Here is a 16,814-nt window from a genome sequence, read left to right as displayed (position 1 = left end):
GCCCCGGTCCGGGAAGATCCCACATGCCGCGGAGTGGCTGGGCCCGGGAGCCATGGCCGCTGAGCCTGCGCGTCCGGAGCCTGTGCTCCGCGACGGGAGAGCCCACAACAGTGAGAGGCCTGTGTACCGCAAAAAAAAAACCAAAAGCAAACAAACTGAAACTCTATGCCCAGTGAACATTAACTCCCCCCTCCCCACTCCCATAGCCCCTGGCAGCCACCATCCTATTTTCCATCCTTATGAACTTGACTACTCTGTGTACCTAATATAAACAGAATCATACAATAAGTGTTTTTGTGGCTGGTTAATTTCACTGAGCATAATGTCCAGGGTACATCCAGGCTGTATCATATGTCAGAATTTTCTAACTTTAAAAAAAAAATTTTTTTTTCTTCCTTTTTAAAGTACGTAATATTCCATCGTATGTGTAGACCACATTTTTCCTGTATTATTTTTCTTGCTTTGACATTTTGGCTCTTGTAAATAATGCTGATATGAACACAATTGTCCAGCGGATGAAGGTGGCGGCCTTACAGCGAGTGGCCGAGACCAGTTCCCCTGACCTCAGAGGTTCCTTCTTTTTTTTTTTTTGCGGTACGCGGGCCTCTTACTGCCGTGGCCTCTCCTGTTGCGGAGCACAGGCTCCGGACGCGCAGGCTCAGCGGCCATGGCTCACAGGCCCAGCCGCTCCGCGGCATGTGGGATCTTCCCGGACCGGGGCACGAACCCGTGTCCCCTGCATCGGCAGGCGGACTCTCAACCCTGAGCCACCAGGGAAGCCCAGAGGTTCCTTTTTATTAATTCCACTGGCCTGTCTTCTAGGCTCTCAGGAGTATAACATATTGCAGTTTACAAGGGGCTTTTACACACTTTGTTTCATTTTAATCCTCACGTTAGCCGTCAGGGGTTGTTACTACCCATACTATTTCTCACACGAGCCAACTGAAGGTCAGAGAACAGAAATGACTTGCCCAAAGTAAGCAAGACTTAGAAGCAGAACCAGAACTGGCCCCAGCTCAGCCCTGTGCCAGGTCCCAGGGCTGCCTCCACCCGGAGCAGGGCCTGCGTCCTAAACACGCCCTGCAGTTGTGCTCTCAGAACCGGTGAAACACCGCGCACTTTCTCTAACGCCACCCCCAAGTCCAGTGTTCCAGGCCACTGGCTGCAGAGGGCCATTCAGTTTTGTCTGCAGTCGACTGTGCACAGACCGAGCGACCCCGGGAGGTCAGTCTGTGAACCACAGGCATCACACTGCAGTGCAGGGATCCCACTCCGCCTGCATCCCTGGCAGTCAGCACGGAGCGGGGCCCAGAAAGAGAGGAATTGCGTGCTGCCCAGCAGTGAGGTAGGGACTCTTTAGTGTCAAAAGGGTCTTTTTCATTATTTTTTAGATCTCGGGCATAATCCTCACAAGAACCCCATGAAACAGGTGTTCTTATGCTTATTTATGGAGCGGAATCTGAGGCCCAGGAAAGGGAAATGACTCGCCTGTAATCACAAACCAGTGAATCCCAGAACGGGAACCAGAAAGCTCTCTACCTCTAAATGACCTTGCAGTAAACTCCGGGTCCCACTTGGCCTTCCTCCAAGGTGAAGGCAGCTGGGCAGCCCCGCGTAGCTATTCCACACACAGCATGTACCGAGCAGCTGCTGCGTGCACACCCGGCCCCAGCCCCAGCCGTCAGCGCGCTGTACACCAGCGGAGCAGACGCGCGGCCCACAGCCTCTCACCCTGGGGGCGCCCTCCCGCTCAGCCCCGTGCCCCACTACAGGCCTTCAGAGTTGGCTCTCAGCAGTTGAAGCCCTGCTGCCACCCGGGCCCACATGACTCCTCGAGCCCCTCCTGCCCCAGCATCTCAGCCCCAGGTTCTCTGGATGTGTTTGTGGGACAGTGTGTTCACTCATCCAACTTTGAAGAGCAACCCAGGGCCACTCGTGCGAGGAGCTAGGAGGTTAGTCCCCGCAGAGGTGCACCCCGCACTGCAGCGCAGCTTCCCAAATGGCCCTCCAGATGGAGGCCAGGCCGCAGCTGGATCAGTGGGAAAGGAAGAGGACAGGTAGCCTTAGTGTCCGCTTCTCTCACAGCCAACAATGCCGGACAGTTGTTCCAGGAAACTGAGCCAGGTGCGGTAAGAATGGGTGCCCCTGAGGTCGAGTCTGTTGTGGCCATAGGCCCCCAAAAGCTAGGCGAGCTTGTCCAGCCTAGGGGAGAGCTTGGTCTGCCCAGGTGTCTTAAGACTCAGCGGCTGCCGGCGCTCCCCTGTGTGAGCCCTGGAGCCAGGGCCTACAACTCTGCCTCTGTAAGCGGGGCGGCAAGCCCAGCAGCCGGAGCCTAGGGTGGGATGAGGCGAGCTCATTGCTGAGCCCCCGGGGGCGCCGGCGAAGCCCAGCTCTGCAGCCTGGGCTCTGACGCGGAGCCGCGCGGTCTCGCCCCAGGAGGTGAGACCCGCTCTGCTGTGTTTGCTTTTCAGACAAGTGATGGAGCAGCAGCGCCAGGAGTCTCTAGAGAGAAGAGCCTCAGCCACAGGTGAGAGCTTCCCCTACCTGTGCCCGCTGGCGCCCCTTCACTAGGTGGTGCCCAGGGACACACCGGGAACGCTGTGACCAGCTGCCGGTCGCACAGGCCTCAGAGCGTGACAGCCACGCCTGGTGAACATGGGGAAACGAGGGAACAGAGCACGGGTGTGGGGATTAACTCAGCTTGGCCCAGCCCTGCCCACCGGCCTCTGGTCCTCCCCCGACTCATCCCCTGAGTAGAGCGTGTCTCAGGCCCTGTACTAAGGGCTGAGGACACAGCGGTGGACAAGGCGGATGCACCCTCTGCCCCAGGGAGCTGACTGTCCAGTCAAGGACACAGACTAATGACCCTGGGTCACCGCGGGGCACATGCAGTTACCAAGTCAGTGCAGGGGTGGAGGCACATGGAGGGGGCCCCAGCTGCCCTGGGGGTCCGAGAAGACCCCAGGGGAGGGGTGGCTTCAGTCCTGAACAGCGACTGGAACTCAGCACAGTGAAGCAGAGGGGTTTTCTGGAACAGGGTGATGTTGATTAGTAAGCATGGGACTTCATAACTTACAAAGTACTTTCACGTCCTGCGTTTCACTTAATTCTCTCGAGCCCTGTGAAGTAGGTGAATGTTTCCCTGTCTTACTGATGAGGACCCCGGGCCCCAGCTGGGTGCAGAAGCCCCCGCTGGTGGGGATGCTGTCTGGTGCCGCCCCCTCTCCGCTGGGCCGCTGCACCCCTCGGGCTCCTGTCCCGCTCTGCCCCACCCCTGCGTTACTAATGCGGGTCTCACCCTGTCACCGGGTCACCCTTCTCCATCACTCCTGAACAACCTGGGTCCTTGGCACGGGCTCCCGGTGCGCAGGCCCAGTCCCCACAGACCCTGCACACTCCCTCCCGGCGGCTCCTTCAGTTCCCGCAGGGCCTCCCCCCTTCGCGCTCACTCACCCTTCACCAAACGTCACTCCCGCTCTTCTGTCCTGTCCCAGCAGTCATTGCTTCCCTAAGGAAGCCTTCCACGGACTTCCGGTCAGGTTGGAGCGCCTCCTCACAGGCCAGGGTGGCGCTGTGCGCCTGCTCTTGGTGGCACTTGTCACCGTGCCGCGGGGACAGTTCTGCATTCATCCATAGGGTGGCGCTGTGCGCCTGCTCTTGGTGGCACTTGTCGCCGTGCCGCGCGGACAGTTCTGCATTCATCCATGTGATTGGTTTGCTGCTACCAGGTCATGAGCACCGTGAGCAGGGAGCCCGTGGCCGTTGGTCCCCAGTGCCCTGCACGGGGCCAGGCCTGCAGCAGAGGCTCGGGCGTTGGATGGTGGGTGGGGGACGGGGGACTGCCTAGCACGCAGCAGTGCTCCTGGACAGATGCCCCGGTCTGCCCTGCGACGCGCAGCTGCCTGCTGCTGTCCCCAGAGGCCAAGGGGCAGTCACAGCTGTATCTTGGGGCCTAACAATTGCTGAAGCCTGGGGGGTGCTAGGAGCTGAGGAGAAACAGAGAAGGGAAATAAGACACAATTCGTGCCGCCGAAGAGCTTCTTGTCCCACTGGAAGACCACAGTTGAGCAAGAGAAAGTGAGCGTAGCTCAAGGGCTGCTAAGCAAGTGTGTGACGCCGGTCCAGCCTGGCCCCCGAATGTAGGGAGAGACTGGAACAACGCCAGGTGTATCCCGCGGGGGCTTCCTGGAAGAGGCCACCTTGAGCTGTTCCTCATCCCTCAGGGGAGTAGGCTGCCCTCTGTCCCTGCTCCCGGGGAGGCGCCCGCTGTGGGCTGGGCACTCACTGAGCCCACTGTTGTTTCAGGACCCACCCTCCCAGCGGGGCACCCCTCCATTGCAGCTGGCGCCCCCCTCTCGTGTAGCGGGCCTCCACCCCCACCCCCACCCCCTGTCCCACCTCCACCCACAGGGGCCGCCCCCCCTCCCCCGCCCCCCCTGCCAGCCGGAGGAGCCCAGGGCGCCAGCCACGACGAGGGCTCCGTGTCCGGCCTGGCCGCCGCCCTGGCTGGGGCCAAGCTGAGAAGAGTCCCGCGGGTAAGTGTCCCGGGCCCTGGCCGACGGGCGGGCGGGTGGGCAGGACGGACCAGGCTGGGGGACGGGTTTCTAACTGGCAGAGGGGCGGGCGGACCCTTTCCCGCCGGCGGGGAGCGCAGCGCCGCCCTCCCCAGCCAGACGGCACCTCCCACCTCCTCGGTCACAGTTACCCGGTTACTGAGACCACTGGGACAGGGCTGCGTGAGAGCCGTAGGTGCCTGCAGTTACGTAACCTGCTGCTAGTCCTTTACAAGCGAGGCAGGAGATCTCTGCCCTTGTAGATGAGGAGACCGAGGCGCAGGCACGAACAACTTGTTCAAAGCACGCAGGTCATCAGTTGCGGCTTGGACTCAGGCCCTGGGTCTCCTGCATTTAAGTCCACCAGCTCCCTCAGGCTCAGCTGGCCCTCCCAGCCTTCCGCAGCGTCCTGGGAGGTGGGGCTTCTAGAAGGCCGTACGTGTGGCTGTGGGATTAGGAGCACCTGGGACACAGAACTGTGCCTCCTCCCCCCTCAAGCCACGCTGGCCTTGGCAAGGGTGCTGACCATGAGCCAGCGAACCTGGGGCGTGCCTGCCAACCGTGACCCTCCAGTCCCAGTCGCTCTCTGGACTCCAGCTCTGCCGCCAGCAGGTGGGGTTGGGGGACTAGATGGCCTCGACCTCTTCCAGCACTGCCATCACACGTGGCCCCGTCTCCCCTCGAGTGGCGTCCTGCCACGGACACCAGACCGAAGCGCGCCGTCCTCTCCCCTTAGCCAGAAGATGCGTCCGGAGGCTCCAGTCCCAGCGGGACCTCGAAGTCTGACGCCAACCGGGCGAGCAGTGGGGGTGGAGGAGGAGGCCTCATGGAAGAAATGAACAAGCTGCTGGCCAAGAGGTGAGTGCTCAGGCTTCCCCCAGACCCAGCCACTGTCAGGAGCTGCTGTTCCTCAGTGGAAAGGGGAAGCCTCGCCTGGCCCCAGGACCCACTGTCCCCTGGGTTCAGCCAAGCAGGGGGGACTGTTCGTCGAGCTTTCCCTTCTCCAGGGGTCAGTCTGAGACATCAAGCCAAAAGGAGTCCTCTAAACTCTAAATCCTTCCTCATTTCAGTTTAACAAGTATCCGTTGAAACATCTGCCATGTATCAGCCTTGTCCTGAGCAGAGAGAAATTTGGAGATCATTTCAGAGATAAATTCCGAGGGAAAATAGAAGTATTCCCAGCGGTGAACGTATGATGAAGGGGCCCGTCTTGTGGGGGCCCTTACAGAGGACTCGGGAGAAGGGGTGCTGAGGTGGCAGGAGCCCAGAGGACGTTACCCCTCAGGGACGGAGCAGCAGTTCCCTCCCCGTCGTGCTCAGCTCTGTGGCCTCCGCCTCCATCCTCACCAGCACATGTGCCTCCAGCTTGCCCAAGGCCATCAGCCTGTCACTATGGCTCTTCGTTGTTCCCCAACTGAATCCCAGGCAGATGGAGAGATCAGACAGCTCCCTCTCAGAAGGGTCGCAAAAGCTTGGGTCTTACTTGTAAATGTGGTGTGGCAGCGGGAATGCCCTGATGGGGTTTCCAGGGCCATGGCTCACCCGGGCACCAGAGGACCCAGGAGTGGGCCTCACCTGTCAGCACACTCCTTGTTGCCCAAGAAAAGCAACGGCGGGGGCCTTGCTCCCCCGTGACCCCTCCTGCCTTCTCTCAGTCTCCAGGCTCTTCCCGCTGCCCCCATGGCGGCTAACCCGGGGCGAGCGCTTTCTGTGCCAGGTCTTCGGTAAACCCACACGGCACTGCGAGGACACAGGGGAGACAGAGGCCCCCCAGAGTGCAGGTAGCTGGTCTGGCACATCTCGGCGGGGCCGGCCCAGGGCCCTGTGTGCCCAGCAAGGGAGGGCACAGGGGGAGGGGAGCAGCCAGGTGGGTCCACGTGCCGTGACCAGAGGTGAGCCAGCGACTGCGGCTGGACAGCGCAGAGCAGCTCCAGGGAGCCGGGGCGCTTCACGGGGGAGGTTCTGCGCGTCCTCTGGGCCGAAGCCGCAGAGGAGAGCGTTCTGTGCAGAGGAAGAGCAGAGGTGGGTGTGGTGGGTGGAGTTACACTACCTGGAGAGGCTGAGACACGCCCCCTCCCCCCCAGAGCGCCCAGGGCCTGGAGGAGGTGGACCAGAATGCAGGCTAGAGGGGAGAGCCTCGTGTGCACGTGCGTTAGAGTCCATTCCCGAGGGGCCTCGCTTAAAAATAGAAGATTCTTTTAAAAAGGAAGTGTTCACACTTTCCCAAGTCCAACACCAGTGCGTTCCCAGTGACTGCTTGGCCTAGATGGTTTAGACCAAACGGAGAGGAAGTTTCTGAGAACAGGAGAAGGCCGGTGTGCCAGGAGCCAGTGAGACGCCAGAAGCTGGTGGCAGAGCCGGGCCCACCGAGAGCACTCACCCTGCACGACCGGCAAGGGGCGGCCCCGCTGCTCTCTGAAGCCCACCTGGGCGTGCAGGGTGCTGGGTGGAGCCTACGAGGAGATGCGCGCGAGGGCTGTTTTTTTTTTTTTTTTAACATCTTTATTGGGGTATAATTGCTTTACAATAGTGTGTTAGTTTCTGCTTTACAACAAAGTGAATCAGCTATACATATACATATGTTCCCATGTGTCTTCCCTCCTGCGTCTCCCTCCCTCCCACTCTCCCCATCCCACCCCTCCAGGCCGTCCCAAAGCCCCGAGCTAATATCCCTGTGCCCTGCGGCTGCTTCCCCCTAGCTATCTACCTTACTACGTTTGTTAGTGTGTATATGTCCATGACTCTCCCTCGCCCTGTCAAAACTCACCCTTCCCCCTCCCCATATCCTCAAGTCCGTTCTCCAGTAGGTCTGCGCCTCTATTCCTGTCTTATCCCTAGGTTCTTCATGACATTTTTTTCCTTAAATTCCATATATATGTGTTAGCATACGGTATTTGTCTTTTTCTTTCTGACTTACTTCACTCTGTATGACAGACTCTAGGTCTATCCATCTCATTACAAATAACTCAATTTCATTTCTTTTTAAGGCTGAGTAATATTCCATTGTGTATATGTGCCACATCTTCTTTATCCATTCGTCCGATGATGGGCGCTTAGGTTCTTTCCATCTCCGGGCTATTGTAAATAGAAAAAATATGGAACACTTCACGAATTTGCGTGTCATCCTTGCGCAGGGGCCATGCTAATCTTCTCTGTATCGTTCCAATTTTAGTATATGTGCTGCCGAAGCGAGCACTGTTTTTGTTTTTTTAAAGAAGATCTCTACTTCCACTTTGTACAGACAGCTAATTCTCTATCTTAATCAGCTTGCGATGCTATAAAAAAAAAATCAGGATGCATGGCTTATAAACAGAATTTTATTTCTCACAGTTCCAGAGAAGTACAAGACTACGGCACTGACAAATGCAGTGTCTGGTGAGAGCCCGCTGCCTGGTGCATAAGTGGCCATCTCTTTGCTGTGTTCCCACGTGGTGAAAGGAGCAGGCAGCTCTCTGGGGTCTCTTTTATTTATTTATTTATTTTTTGGCTAGGGTCTTGTTAAAGCCCTTTTTTTTTTTTTTTTAAATTGGGCTATAGTTGTTTACAGTGTTGTGTTAGTTTCTACTGTACAGCGAAGTGGAGTTCCCAGTGCCATACAGCAGGTTCTCATTAGTTACCTATTTTATACATATTAGTGTATACGTGTCAATCCCAGTCTCCCAATTCATCCCACCCCCACTTCTCCCCTTGGTGTCCATACATTTGTTCTCTACGTCTTTGTCTCTATTTCTGCCTTGCAAACAGGTTCATCTGTACCATTTTTCTAGATTCCACATATATGTGTGAAGATACGATATTTGTTTTTCTCTTTCTGACTTACCTCACCCCGTATGACAGTCTCTAGGTCCATCCGTGTCTCTACAAGTGACCCCATTTCGCTCCTTTTCATTAGGGCTTCTTTTCCTTATCTGTCAAACAGGCATAGTAACAGAGCTTAGCTGATCAAAGGTCCTTGCGGAGTCGCTGCCTCCTCAGTTGCTGAGGCCTGTCCCGGCAGTGGACCAGGCGGGGGAACCGTGTCGCTGGGAGCTGCTCGATGCTGAGCGTGTCCACAGACACTCAGCCCAGGGAATCTTCACAGGCCTGGAGGGGCCTGGTCTGCTGGGTGTCCTCAGAAGATTAAACGCAGGCTCTGGGTAGGAGCAGAATGTCACGGGCGTGGTGGCAGTAGCAGGCCAGACAGGAGCTGGTGGTGCTTGCACGCAGCGTTGGGAGTGAAGACGGGCCAGACAGCCCAGAAACAAAGTGCAGAGCCAGAAGTGAGCGGGCCCACTGTCACGAGGAAGAAGTCGGGGATGAGTCCCGGGCTTCTGGGAAGGGCCATAGGTGGGTGGGATGAGAAGATGAGGAAGGAGCCCCCTGTGGCCGGTCCCTGGACTGAGACAGCCAGCCGGTGGCCCTCACCCCCACCAGGCCAGCTTCCCTCCTGACAGCCAGCTACCTCGTGAGCTCCGACAGCTTTGTTTGTGTCCTGGCGGCTTCACCGAGTTGAGAGCCCCCGGGGCCGGATCTTTGGAGAGCAGGAAGGGGTATGTGTGTAGATTTGGGAATTAGCCAGAGGTAGGCCACCGCTGAGGGCGGAAAAGAGCAGCGAGTTCTCAGAGTGTCTGAGAAGGGGGCTCATCCCTGCGGGGAGGTGCGTGCCGTGACTAGAGGGCGTCTCTTGGGTTCTTTCCTTCCTGAGCACGTGCTGCTCTTCGTGGTGTCCAGGTCGGGGAGGACATGGCTGCTGAGCTCTGAGGTAGGGGGAGCTTTAGGGTGATAGGGAAAGGCTTCCTCCTCCGTCCCGCAGGCGGCCTGCAGACAGGATGCCCCCAGGCTGACCTGTGGCGGCGGCAGCTCTCCTGCCCCTCGTGGCCAGGCCTTGAGCGTCCTGGGAGGACAGCGGCCACCTGGCCGAGCCCAGGTCCCCCGGGACCTGGACAGGGTGCAGACCAACCTCCTCGGCCTTCAGGTGCTGTAGACAGAGATGGGGTGCCCCCCACCCCACCACCCAGACCAGTTTTGTGTCCAGGGTCCTGGGGCCAGCACAGAAGGCCTGGACACTCACCCGGGCATCGCCACGGGCCAGATGGGTGCCTGGACAAGTCATCTCCTTCACACGGAACAGGGGTCACACCCCAGCAAGGAGTCTCTGAGGACCAAGCTGTGTCCGCACAGAGGCGACGTCTGCTCTGTGTGGAAACCTTTAGGGCTGATTGTATCTTCTCCCTCCTTGTGTTAGGAGAAAAGCAGCCTCCCAGACAGACAAGCCGGCTGATAAAAAGGAAGACGAAAGCCAAACGGTAAGCACACCCCACGGCCAGCCCACCCCGGCTCCCCCAGAGGTATGAATGGACCAGGCCTGCGGGACACCGTGTTTGGACATACACGCGGTAGATACTTCGCTGGGTGATTTGTAGGAGGGCAGGGGGACAGGGGTGACAAGAGGGACAGGAGGGGCTAGTGCAGGGGGACAGGGCCTGTGGGCGCTCATGTCCGTCCCCGCTGCACCGGTGGCAGGCCTGTGCTCACTGAGGATCTAGCAGACACTGCTCTGCTTTGGAGCTCGCAGCCTCACAGGGAAGGCAGGTAAGAGGCAGAGAAGCAGGACCCGCCTGGGAGCGCCTTGAGGGAAAGGCCTGGAGGCTGGGGAGCTCAGAGGGGCAGCAGACAGATCTCAAAGGACTCGGGGGGTTGGAGAGTACAATCGCAGTAGGCAGTGTCTGCTTGAAGACCAGGGCAGTTATTATTTTCAAATTATTCCTGTTTTTGAAAGGCTTCACTTGAGTCCGTGGATTCCAGCAGGAGCCGCAGGTGAGCTGGGCAGAGGAACCCAGCGCTCTGGCTCTTGTCCTGAGGGGGTCCTGGAGCCTAGTCTATCCACACAGGTTCCGGGCTCCCGCCGTCACTGGGGTGGCTAACACTCTTTCCCTCTGTGTTAAGCTTTCCCTGTAAAAACAGGCTCCTACTGAAACGGCTGACCTTAGACCTTAACTACAGATGGCATCTCGGTGGCAGGAGACAGAGGAAATATTACAACCACCAGGCGCCAGGGTACCGTGCCACCCCCGTCAGCAGGGCGAGGCTTACCGGCTGTGACCCCCGGGCTCCAGCCTCGCCAGCGGCCCTCCCTTCCCCTGGCCCCCCCGCCTGGCACATGCGGTCCCCTCGGCCCCAGCAGCTAACCCCTCCTCGGCCGCACTTCTCTGTGTAAACAGCACTCCCTGAGAAACAGGCTCCCGACCTCCAGGCTAGTAAGGCTCTCTCCTGCTTGGACCCCGGGCCCCCCTCCCCACCATGCTCCTCCTCTGCCCTTAGCACACACATTTTTGCTTGTTCAGACTCGCTCGTTCCTGCTGGATCGCGAGCCCTGTGAGGACCAGGCGTACATATTCCACTGTTCCCATGCCTTGCACAGAGTATGGAGTTCATCCAGCTAACTCCCCACGAATTTCTCAAACTGCAGAGGCCTGTCTGGCCAGGAGCCCAGGAATAATTACAGGTCTCCAAAGGCGCCGGCCAGTTCCCGCCATCACAGCTCCAGCCCCGGTACCCAACCTCCCTCCTCCCTGGTCTCCAGGAAGAGTGTGTTTCAAATCCCAGGGACCCAGGAGGAATCTTTGACCCCAAGGGTAGAGTTTTCTTCCTCTGACTCCCCTTTTTCTTTCCTTTCCTTTCCTTTCCTTTTTTAAGAAGCCTCCTGGTCACTGGGAGTTCTGTTTGCCTTGGTCCCCCGCAGTCAGGGGGCCCTGCCCGCCCGAGAGCAGCCTCTTCCAGGGCAGGGCTAGGGCAGTTCCACACACCAGAGCAGGTGCCGCGTGGACGGAGACACTGGAGACTGGCTTTTCTTCTTTCTTTTTTCTCTTTTCTTTTTTGTTTTTTTGGCCACGCTGTGCAGTTGGCGGGATCTGAGTTCCCCGCCCAGGGATTGAACCCGGGCCCTCAGCAGTGAGAGCACCGAGTCCTAACCACTGGACCGCCAGGAATTCCCTGGCTTTTCTTTTTTATACTTTTCAGTGTTTCCCAGATCCTCTTCATCGAACATGTACTAGGTTTATAATTAATGAGAAACAAATAAGCATTAGTTAAAGAAGGAAAACACCCCAAATGTGGAGTCAGATGTGGCTCAGGCGGGCGCCACAGGCCAGTTATGTCACTGCTCTAAGGACGTGTTCCATGGCATGAAAACACAGCCCCCAGGCGCTGGGCCGGCAGCCTCAGGGCAGGGGTGTGGGCGCAGAGCCCCCTGCGCTGGGAGCGAGGATTCTTGTTAACTGTTTTTGAAATAATAATAGGATGACACAAAACAACTTACTGAGTTTTTTCAGTTACTCTAACTTCACCCATAATGGCTTTCATTCTTGCCTGTTTCCTCTGGGCCCTGGTCCCCGCGCATACGTGTTGATTTCTATAATTTCATTTATTCCTCTTTAAACCAGAGCGCTCAGGAGACTTGTCCTGAGACCCACGCCTAGCACATTCTTTTGCCCCTGGACCAGCAACTCCCGGGTTCATTCAGTCACCGCGCAGATACAGGGTGGGGGGGTTCCTGATAGGTCTGATAGGTGCCAGGTCTACTCTCGGCGCGGGGACCAGGCGTGAGCAGTCGTGGTCCTGGCTCTCACAGGCTCGCATTAGGTGGAGCGGGCGTGGTGGGTCCTGATTGGAGCGCTGAGCCTGGAGTCCTGGCTCTGGAGGTGGCCGTGAGCGTCCGAGGGCCCTCACCCCAAGGCTCGGATGGACCAGATGGGAAGCAGGGTTGACGTGGGCAGTGGCAGGAGGCGACTCTTGGCTTTGGTTAGCATTATGCTAGTTCCCTCTCGTCAGGTCGGCTGGCTGTCTCCGCTCAAAAGCTCCGGGTAGGGCGTCCCTGGTGGCGCAGCGGTTGAGAGTCCGCCTGCCGATGCAGGGGACACGGGTTCGTGCCCCGGTCCGGGATGATCCCACATGCCGCGGAGCGGCTGGGCCTGTGAGCCATGGCTGCTAAGCCTGCGCGTCTGGAGCCTGTGCTCCACAATGGGAGAGCCACAGCAGTGAGAGGCCCACGTAACGGTAAAAAAAAAAAAAAAAAAAACTCCAGGTAGCAGCTGTATGTGTTTTGCTTGAGAAAAATGGAGGAATTATGATTACTTAATAAACGCCATTTTCCTAAGAGTGTAGAATCTTTCCAAAACATGTGTGATAATAAACGTCAGCTTGTATTACTGCTGCATTACTCACCTCCATTACAAGTGTCACCACAGACTTATTCCACGGGCAGAGCAGACACGCATGGGCCGCCTTCGTGGGGCCCCGCTGGGAGCCAGGCACGGTGTCCTGGGTGGATAGGACCATGGCCTCTGTGCTCAAGGGAGGACACAATAAACTGACTGCTGACAGAAAAGCGCTGAGGACAGAGACGGAGCACCAGGGCCCTGAGCCCTGCGAGAGCTCCCAGGACAGGCGGCATCTGTCCCGAGCCCTGAGAGGAGCGGGCGTGCAGGACAGAGACGCGCAGCGGCCGTGTCTGGGGGATGGTGGGGCGCACGGGCGAGCGGCCGGAGGCTCGGGGCTCCGCCTGGCCCACTGGTCAGCAACACTGATGAACCCGTAGCCTGGTTGGGCTAAAGATAACCTTGAGCATTCTGAATTCTTTTTTCTTTTTAATTTTTGGCCGCATTGGGCCTTTTTTGCTGTGCGCGGGCTTTCTTCTCTAGTTGTGGGAGCAGCGGCTGCTCTGCATTGCGGTGCACAGGCTTCTCACTGTGGTGGCTTCTCTTGTGGCACACGGGCTCTTAGAGCTCAGCCTCAGTAGTTGTGGCTCACGGGCTCTAGAGCGCAGCCTCAGTAGTTGTGGCGCACGGGCTTAGTTGTTCCGCGGCATGTGGGATCTTCCCGGACCAGGGCTCGAACCCGTGTGCCCTGCATTGGCAGGCGGATTCCTAACCACTGCACCACCAGGGAAGCCCCTACATTCTAAATTCTTAACACTTCCTCCTCTCCTGTGAAAGAGAAGTGAAGTGCCGGGGTCTCTAGGACTCAGGCTGTGTCCGTGCCCAGCCTCGACCAGCAGGGCTGACTGGAAGCAGCCTCCTCCCAGGGCTGTGGAAGGGTCCCTGTGGACGAGGGGTGGCAGCGCCTCGTGAGGGACAGTGAGTCTGTGGGCAGCGCCGGGCCCGGGGTCCAGGCCACGTCCACTGTGTCCCCCTGCAGCCTTCTCCTCCCTGACTTCCGTGGGGTGGACCACCTCCCCACTACGACCTGGGGTTTTCATTGGTGAATAGTATTTGTTGTTTCACTGATTCTAAAAATAATATATGTTCGTTGGCTAATTTGGAAAACTGAGGTTTTCTAGATGACGTGGCCCAAAGGTCCCTGACCCAGCCGGCCTTCCTAAGCAGGCCGACGGCAGAGCCTTTCTCTTTCATTTCAGGAAGAGCCGAGCACCTCTCCATCTCCGGGGACCCGAGCAGCCAGCCAGCCCCCCAACTCCTCAGGTAAGGTGCACCGCCCTGCCGGCGCCAGCACGGGGTCTTAGCACAGGAGGGGCTCTTACAGGAAGGCCATCTGATCCCCCTGCCTCACTTTACGGTGAGCAGAGAGGCTGCGCTGGTGGGGGGCTCCCCGCCATCTTCGCGGCCTCCACGCCGAGCCTGAGCAGGGGCACCCTGGAGGAAAGACCGCCCAGTCTAAGCCTCGCGTCTCCCAGCCGGCCTGCCAGCACCTACCGAGTGGTGTGGGAGACCGTGCCCTGGGGCTCAGGTTCGCGGCCTTGGGCCCGTGCTCCGAAGAGGGGCCCGTAAATGTCACGTTCCTGCACCCTGCAAAGCGCCAGCTGTGACCCATGTCACAGTGATTAGCAGTGAGTCTCGCTCACTGGGAAGTCAACCAGACAAGGCGGTCCTGAACCCCGTGCAGAAATCCCCCAGTCTGAGCTCTGGAGCGGGGGTTGCGATTAGAAGAGTGCCTTGAGGCTCTACGGTGGGAAGAAGCCACCGCAGTCAGTCACTCGTCCAACATTTCAGTGTCTGCTCTGAGCCAGGCCTGTGCTCCTGAGCACATGGTGCGGTGCAGGCTTGGGAGAGGCGGAGGGGAAATAGCGCCCCCGCCCCAGCCAGCGGAGGGAAGCTCTTGCCAGGTGCTGGCTGCTCGCTGGGGCACGGCTCTGCCCCACACGGGCCTAGCGTCCTGGCTCTGTTGGCGCGTCTGCCTCCCTTGCGAGGCTGTGGTCTGTGCCCTCTCCTTCTCAGGCAGTGCCACCACAGTTCTTGGTGAGTGACTGCGTGAACAGCTCACATCCCAGTGGATGGGTTGTTCCCAGTCTAGGAGGTTGAGGCTCAGTGTGTTTAAATGGCTTCCTCCAGGCTGCATGCCTGGACTCTGGACGTGGTCCCAGCCCTCGTACCTGCCCTGCAGACCCAGCGTGGGCCCGTCGGCCTGCACAGTCTCCAGGCTCAGCTCAGAGTGGTTGGCCCCCTGCTGCCCCAGGGCTTTTTCCTTCTGCCTCTCTGCTCTCTGCTCCTGCAAAGTCAGTGAATTCTGTCCAGCTCAACAAATCTCTTGAAGTAAAGTGAGATGTAGTTTAACACCAGTTAAAAAAGAAAAAGGAAAGACAGATCAACTTTGAAGCCCAGGCTGGGAAAGAACCAGCTGCAGTGTCGGGGGGGAAACCAAGAAGTCAGGGGACAGGGGGTGCACGTGGGTCGTGGGCCTGGCCCCTGAAAGCGAACGTGGACCCCGGGCTGCCCTGAGAGTGTCCTGGTGGGGGGCCTCCTGTGCCCTGCTCGGCCCACTGCTGGAGTCCCAGGTCGCCTCTAGAAGTCGTAGTTAAGAGGTTCCCTGACCAGCTGGCTCACGTTCCAAGGACAGACCCAGTCATGGTGAGAGGACTCAAAGCCAGGCCACAAGGTCAACCGAGTCGAGGGAACAGAGGCTCATATCCTGAGGTGGGGGAGATGCCGGGTGACAGCAGGGCCATCTACACCCTGCCAGGGCCGCCTGGGCCAAAGGGGACTGGAATAAGGAGCCGGGTCTCAGCTGTGACGGGGGAGCACGGGTGGGCCTCCTGCCCGGGACGCTGTGGGATGGGGGCCGCTGAGCGCCCTCCCAGCTCTGAGGTGCTTCATCCATGACGTGAACCGACAGAGGCCGGCCGGAAGCCCTGGGAGCGGAGCAGCTCGGCGGAGAAGCCCGTGTCCTCCTTGCTGTCCAGGTGAGCTGCCCCGGGAAGGCTGGCCCTGCGCCCGGGTCAGTGGGCCCAGGTGGGCGACGGCGCCAACTCACCTCTCTGTTCCATTCCGTTCCACCGCGCAGAACCCCGTCTGTGGCCAAGAGCCCCGAAGCTAAGAGCCCCCTTCAGTCGCAGCCTCACTCTAGGTACCGAACAGCCCCGCCTCTGGGGCCTCCTTTGTCCCTTGCCCATGACTAACACCCCGGATCCCACCCGTGTCCTGTCATCTAACAGTCGGCTCTGGGAAAGGGTGGTCTGTGCTTCGTCAGGGACAGGGCGGGCCAGCTGCTTCCTGTCTTCTCCTAGACAGAGGGCCCGAGGCCAGGGGAGGGGAGTGACTGTCCAGAGAGGCAGCGAGCTGGAGCCGGGATCGAATCCCAGCTCTGGCCTCGCTAATTGTGACACCGGGCAAGCCAGGGAACCTCTCCGAGCCTCCACTGCTCCCCCACGCCACGAGGAGGTCTCTTCATCCCTCGCGCACAGGGTGACCATGTGTGGACAACAGCTGGACACAGGAAATCTTCAGCAGCCCTGGCTGCATCCCGCAGCTCAAAATCCCAGGGGCTGGCCCAGCACCCCACCTCCTCTCCTTCCTCTGCCTTTTCCCCAGAGATACGCTGACCATATTTCCCAAACCAAAAGCTGATGTGATAACAGGATGGGTTGTTTGAAACTGAGGTCGCCCAAAAAATCGAGAGACAGTCACACAGTAACTATGGGCCGAGTGTGGCCTGAATTTGCAGGCTTCTAGAATCCGTACTAAGAAGTGTCTTCAGTGCCCATCACAAATTGGAGGGGAACAGCCCAAATCCCAGAGCAGGTGGAGTTTGAGCCTGGTCTTGCCAGATCAAGCAAGGTGACCAGAGAGAGTTCCAGGCGGCCCAGCAGGAGTGGCGATGACAGATGCGGGTGAACAGGGATGAGGGGTCTCGGCGGCAGCCAGGATTTGTGGAGGGCCTTTGTCAGCCAGGCTCTGAGCTGGGCCCTGCAGGTCCCTGCCTGCAAGGAGCTCATTTTCCTGTTGGAAAGGCCCGTAAATAAGACAACTGTGAGTTCTGAGAGGTGCTCTG

General features: G+C 58.6%; 1 protein-coding gene and 1 non-coding gene across 3 annotated transcripts in view; one reads left to right on the top strand and one right to left on the bottom strand.

The window, feature by feature from the left end:
- The window catches only part of EVL (Enah/Vasp-like), an 80,354-nt gene that overhangs the window by 58,086 nt on the left and 5,454 nt on the right, over positions 1 to 16,814 (top strand). The window contains exons 5-11 of one of the 2 annotated variants that reach the window (XM_065870843.1): positions 2,472 to 2,527; positions 4,306 to 4,535; positions 5,290 to 5,411; positions 9,778 to 9,838; positions 13,948 to 14,011; positions 15,660 to 15,726; positions 15,828 to 15,890. In XM_065870843.1, coding sequence (XP_065726915.1) covers positions 2,472 to 2,527; positions 4,306 to 4,535; positions 5,290 to 5,411; positions 9,778 to 9,838; positions 13,948 to 14,011; positions 15,660 to 15,726; positions 15,828 to 15,890 — 663 coding nt within the window. The remainder of the gene's footprint in view (positions 1 to 2,471; positions 2,528 to 4,305; positions 4,536 to 5,289; positions 5,412 to 9,777; positions 9,839 to 13,947; positions 14,012 to 15,659; positions 15,727 to 15,827; positions 15,891 to 16,814) is intronic. The other variant, XM_065870844.1, reaches the window with a different exon arrangement.
- Positions 7,643 to 7,749, bottom strand: LOC136119688 (U6 spliceosomal RNA). The gene has a single exon (XR_010655654.1). It is a non-coding gene; the product is annotated as a U6 spliceosomal RNA (small nuclear RNA).

This window comes from Phocoena phocoena, chromosome 2, assembly GCF_963924675.1.
Source record: "Phocoena phocoena chromosome 2, mPhoPho1.1, whole genome shotgun sequence".
Lineage (NCBI taxonomy): Eukaryota > Metazoa > Chordata > Mammalia > Artiodactyla > Phocoenidae > Phocoena > Phocoena phocoena.
This window is presented reverse-complemented; position numbering and strand designations above follow the sequence as displayed.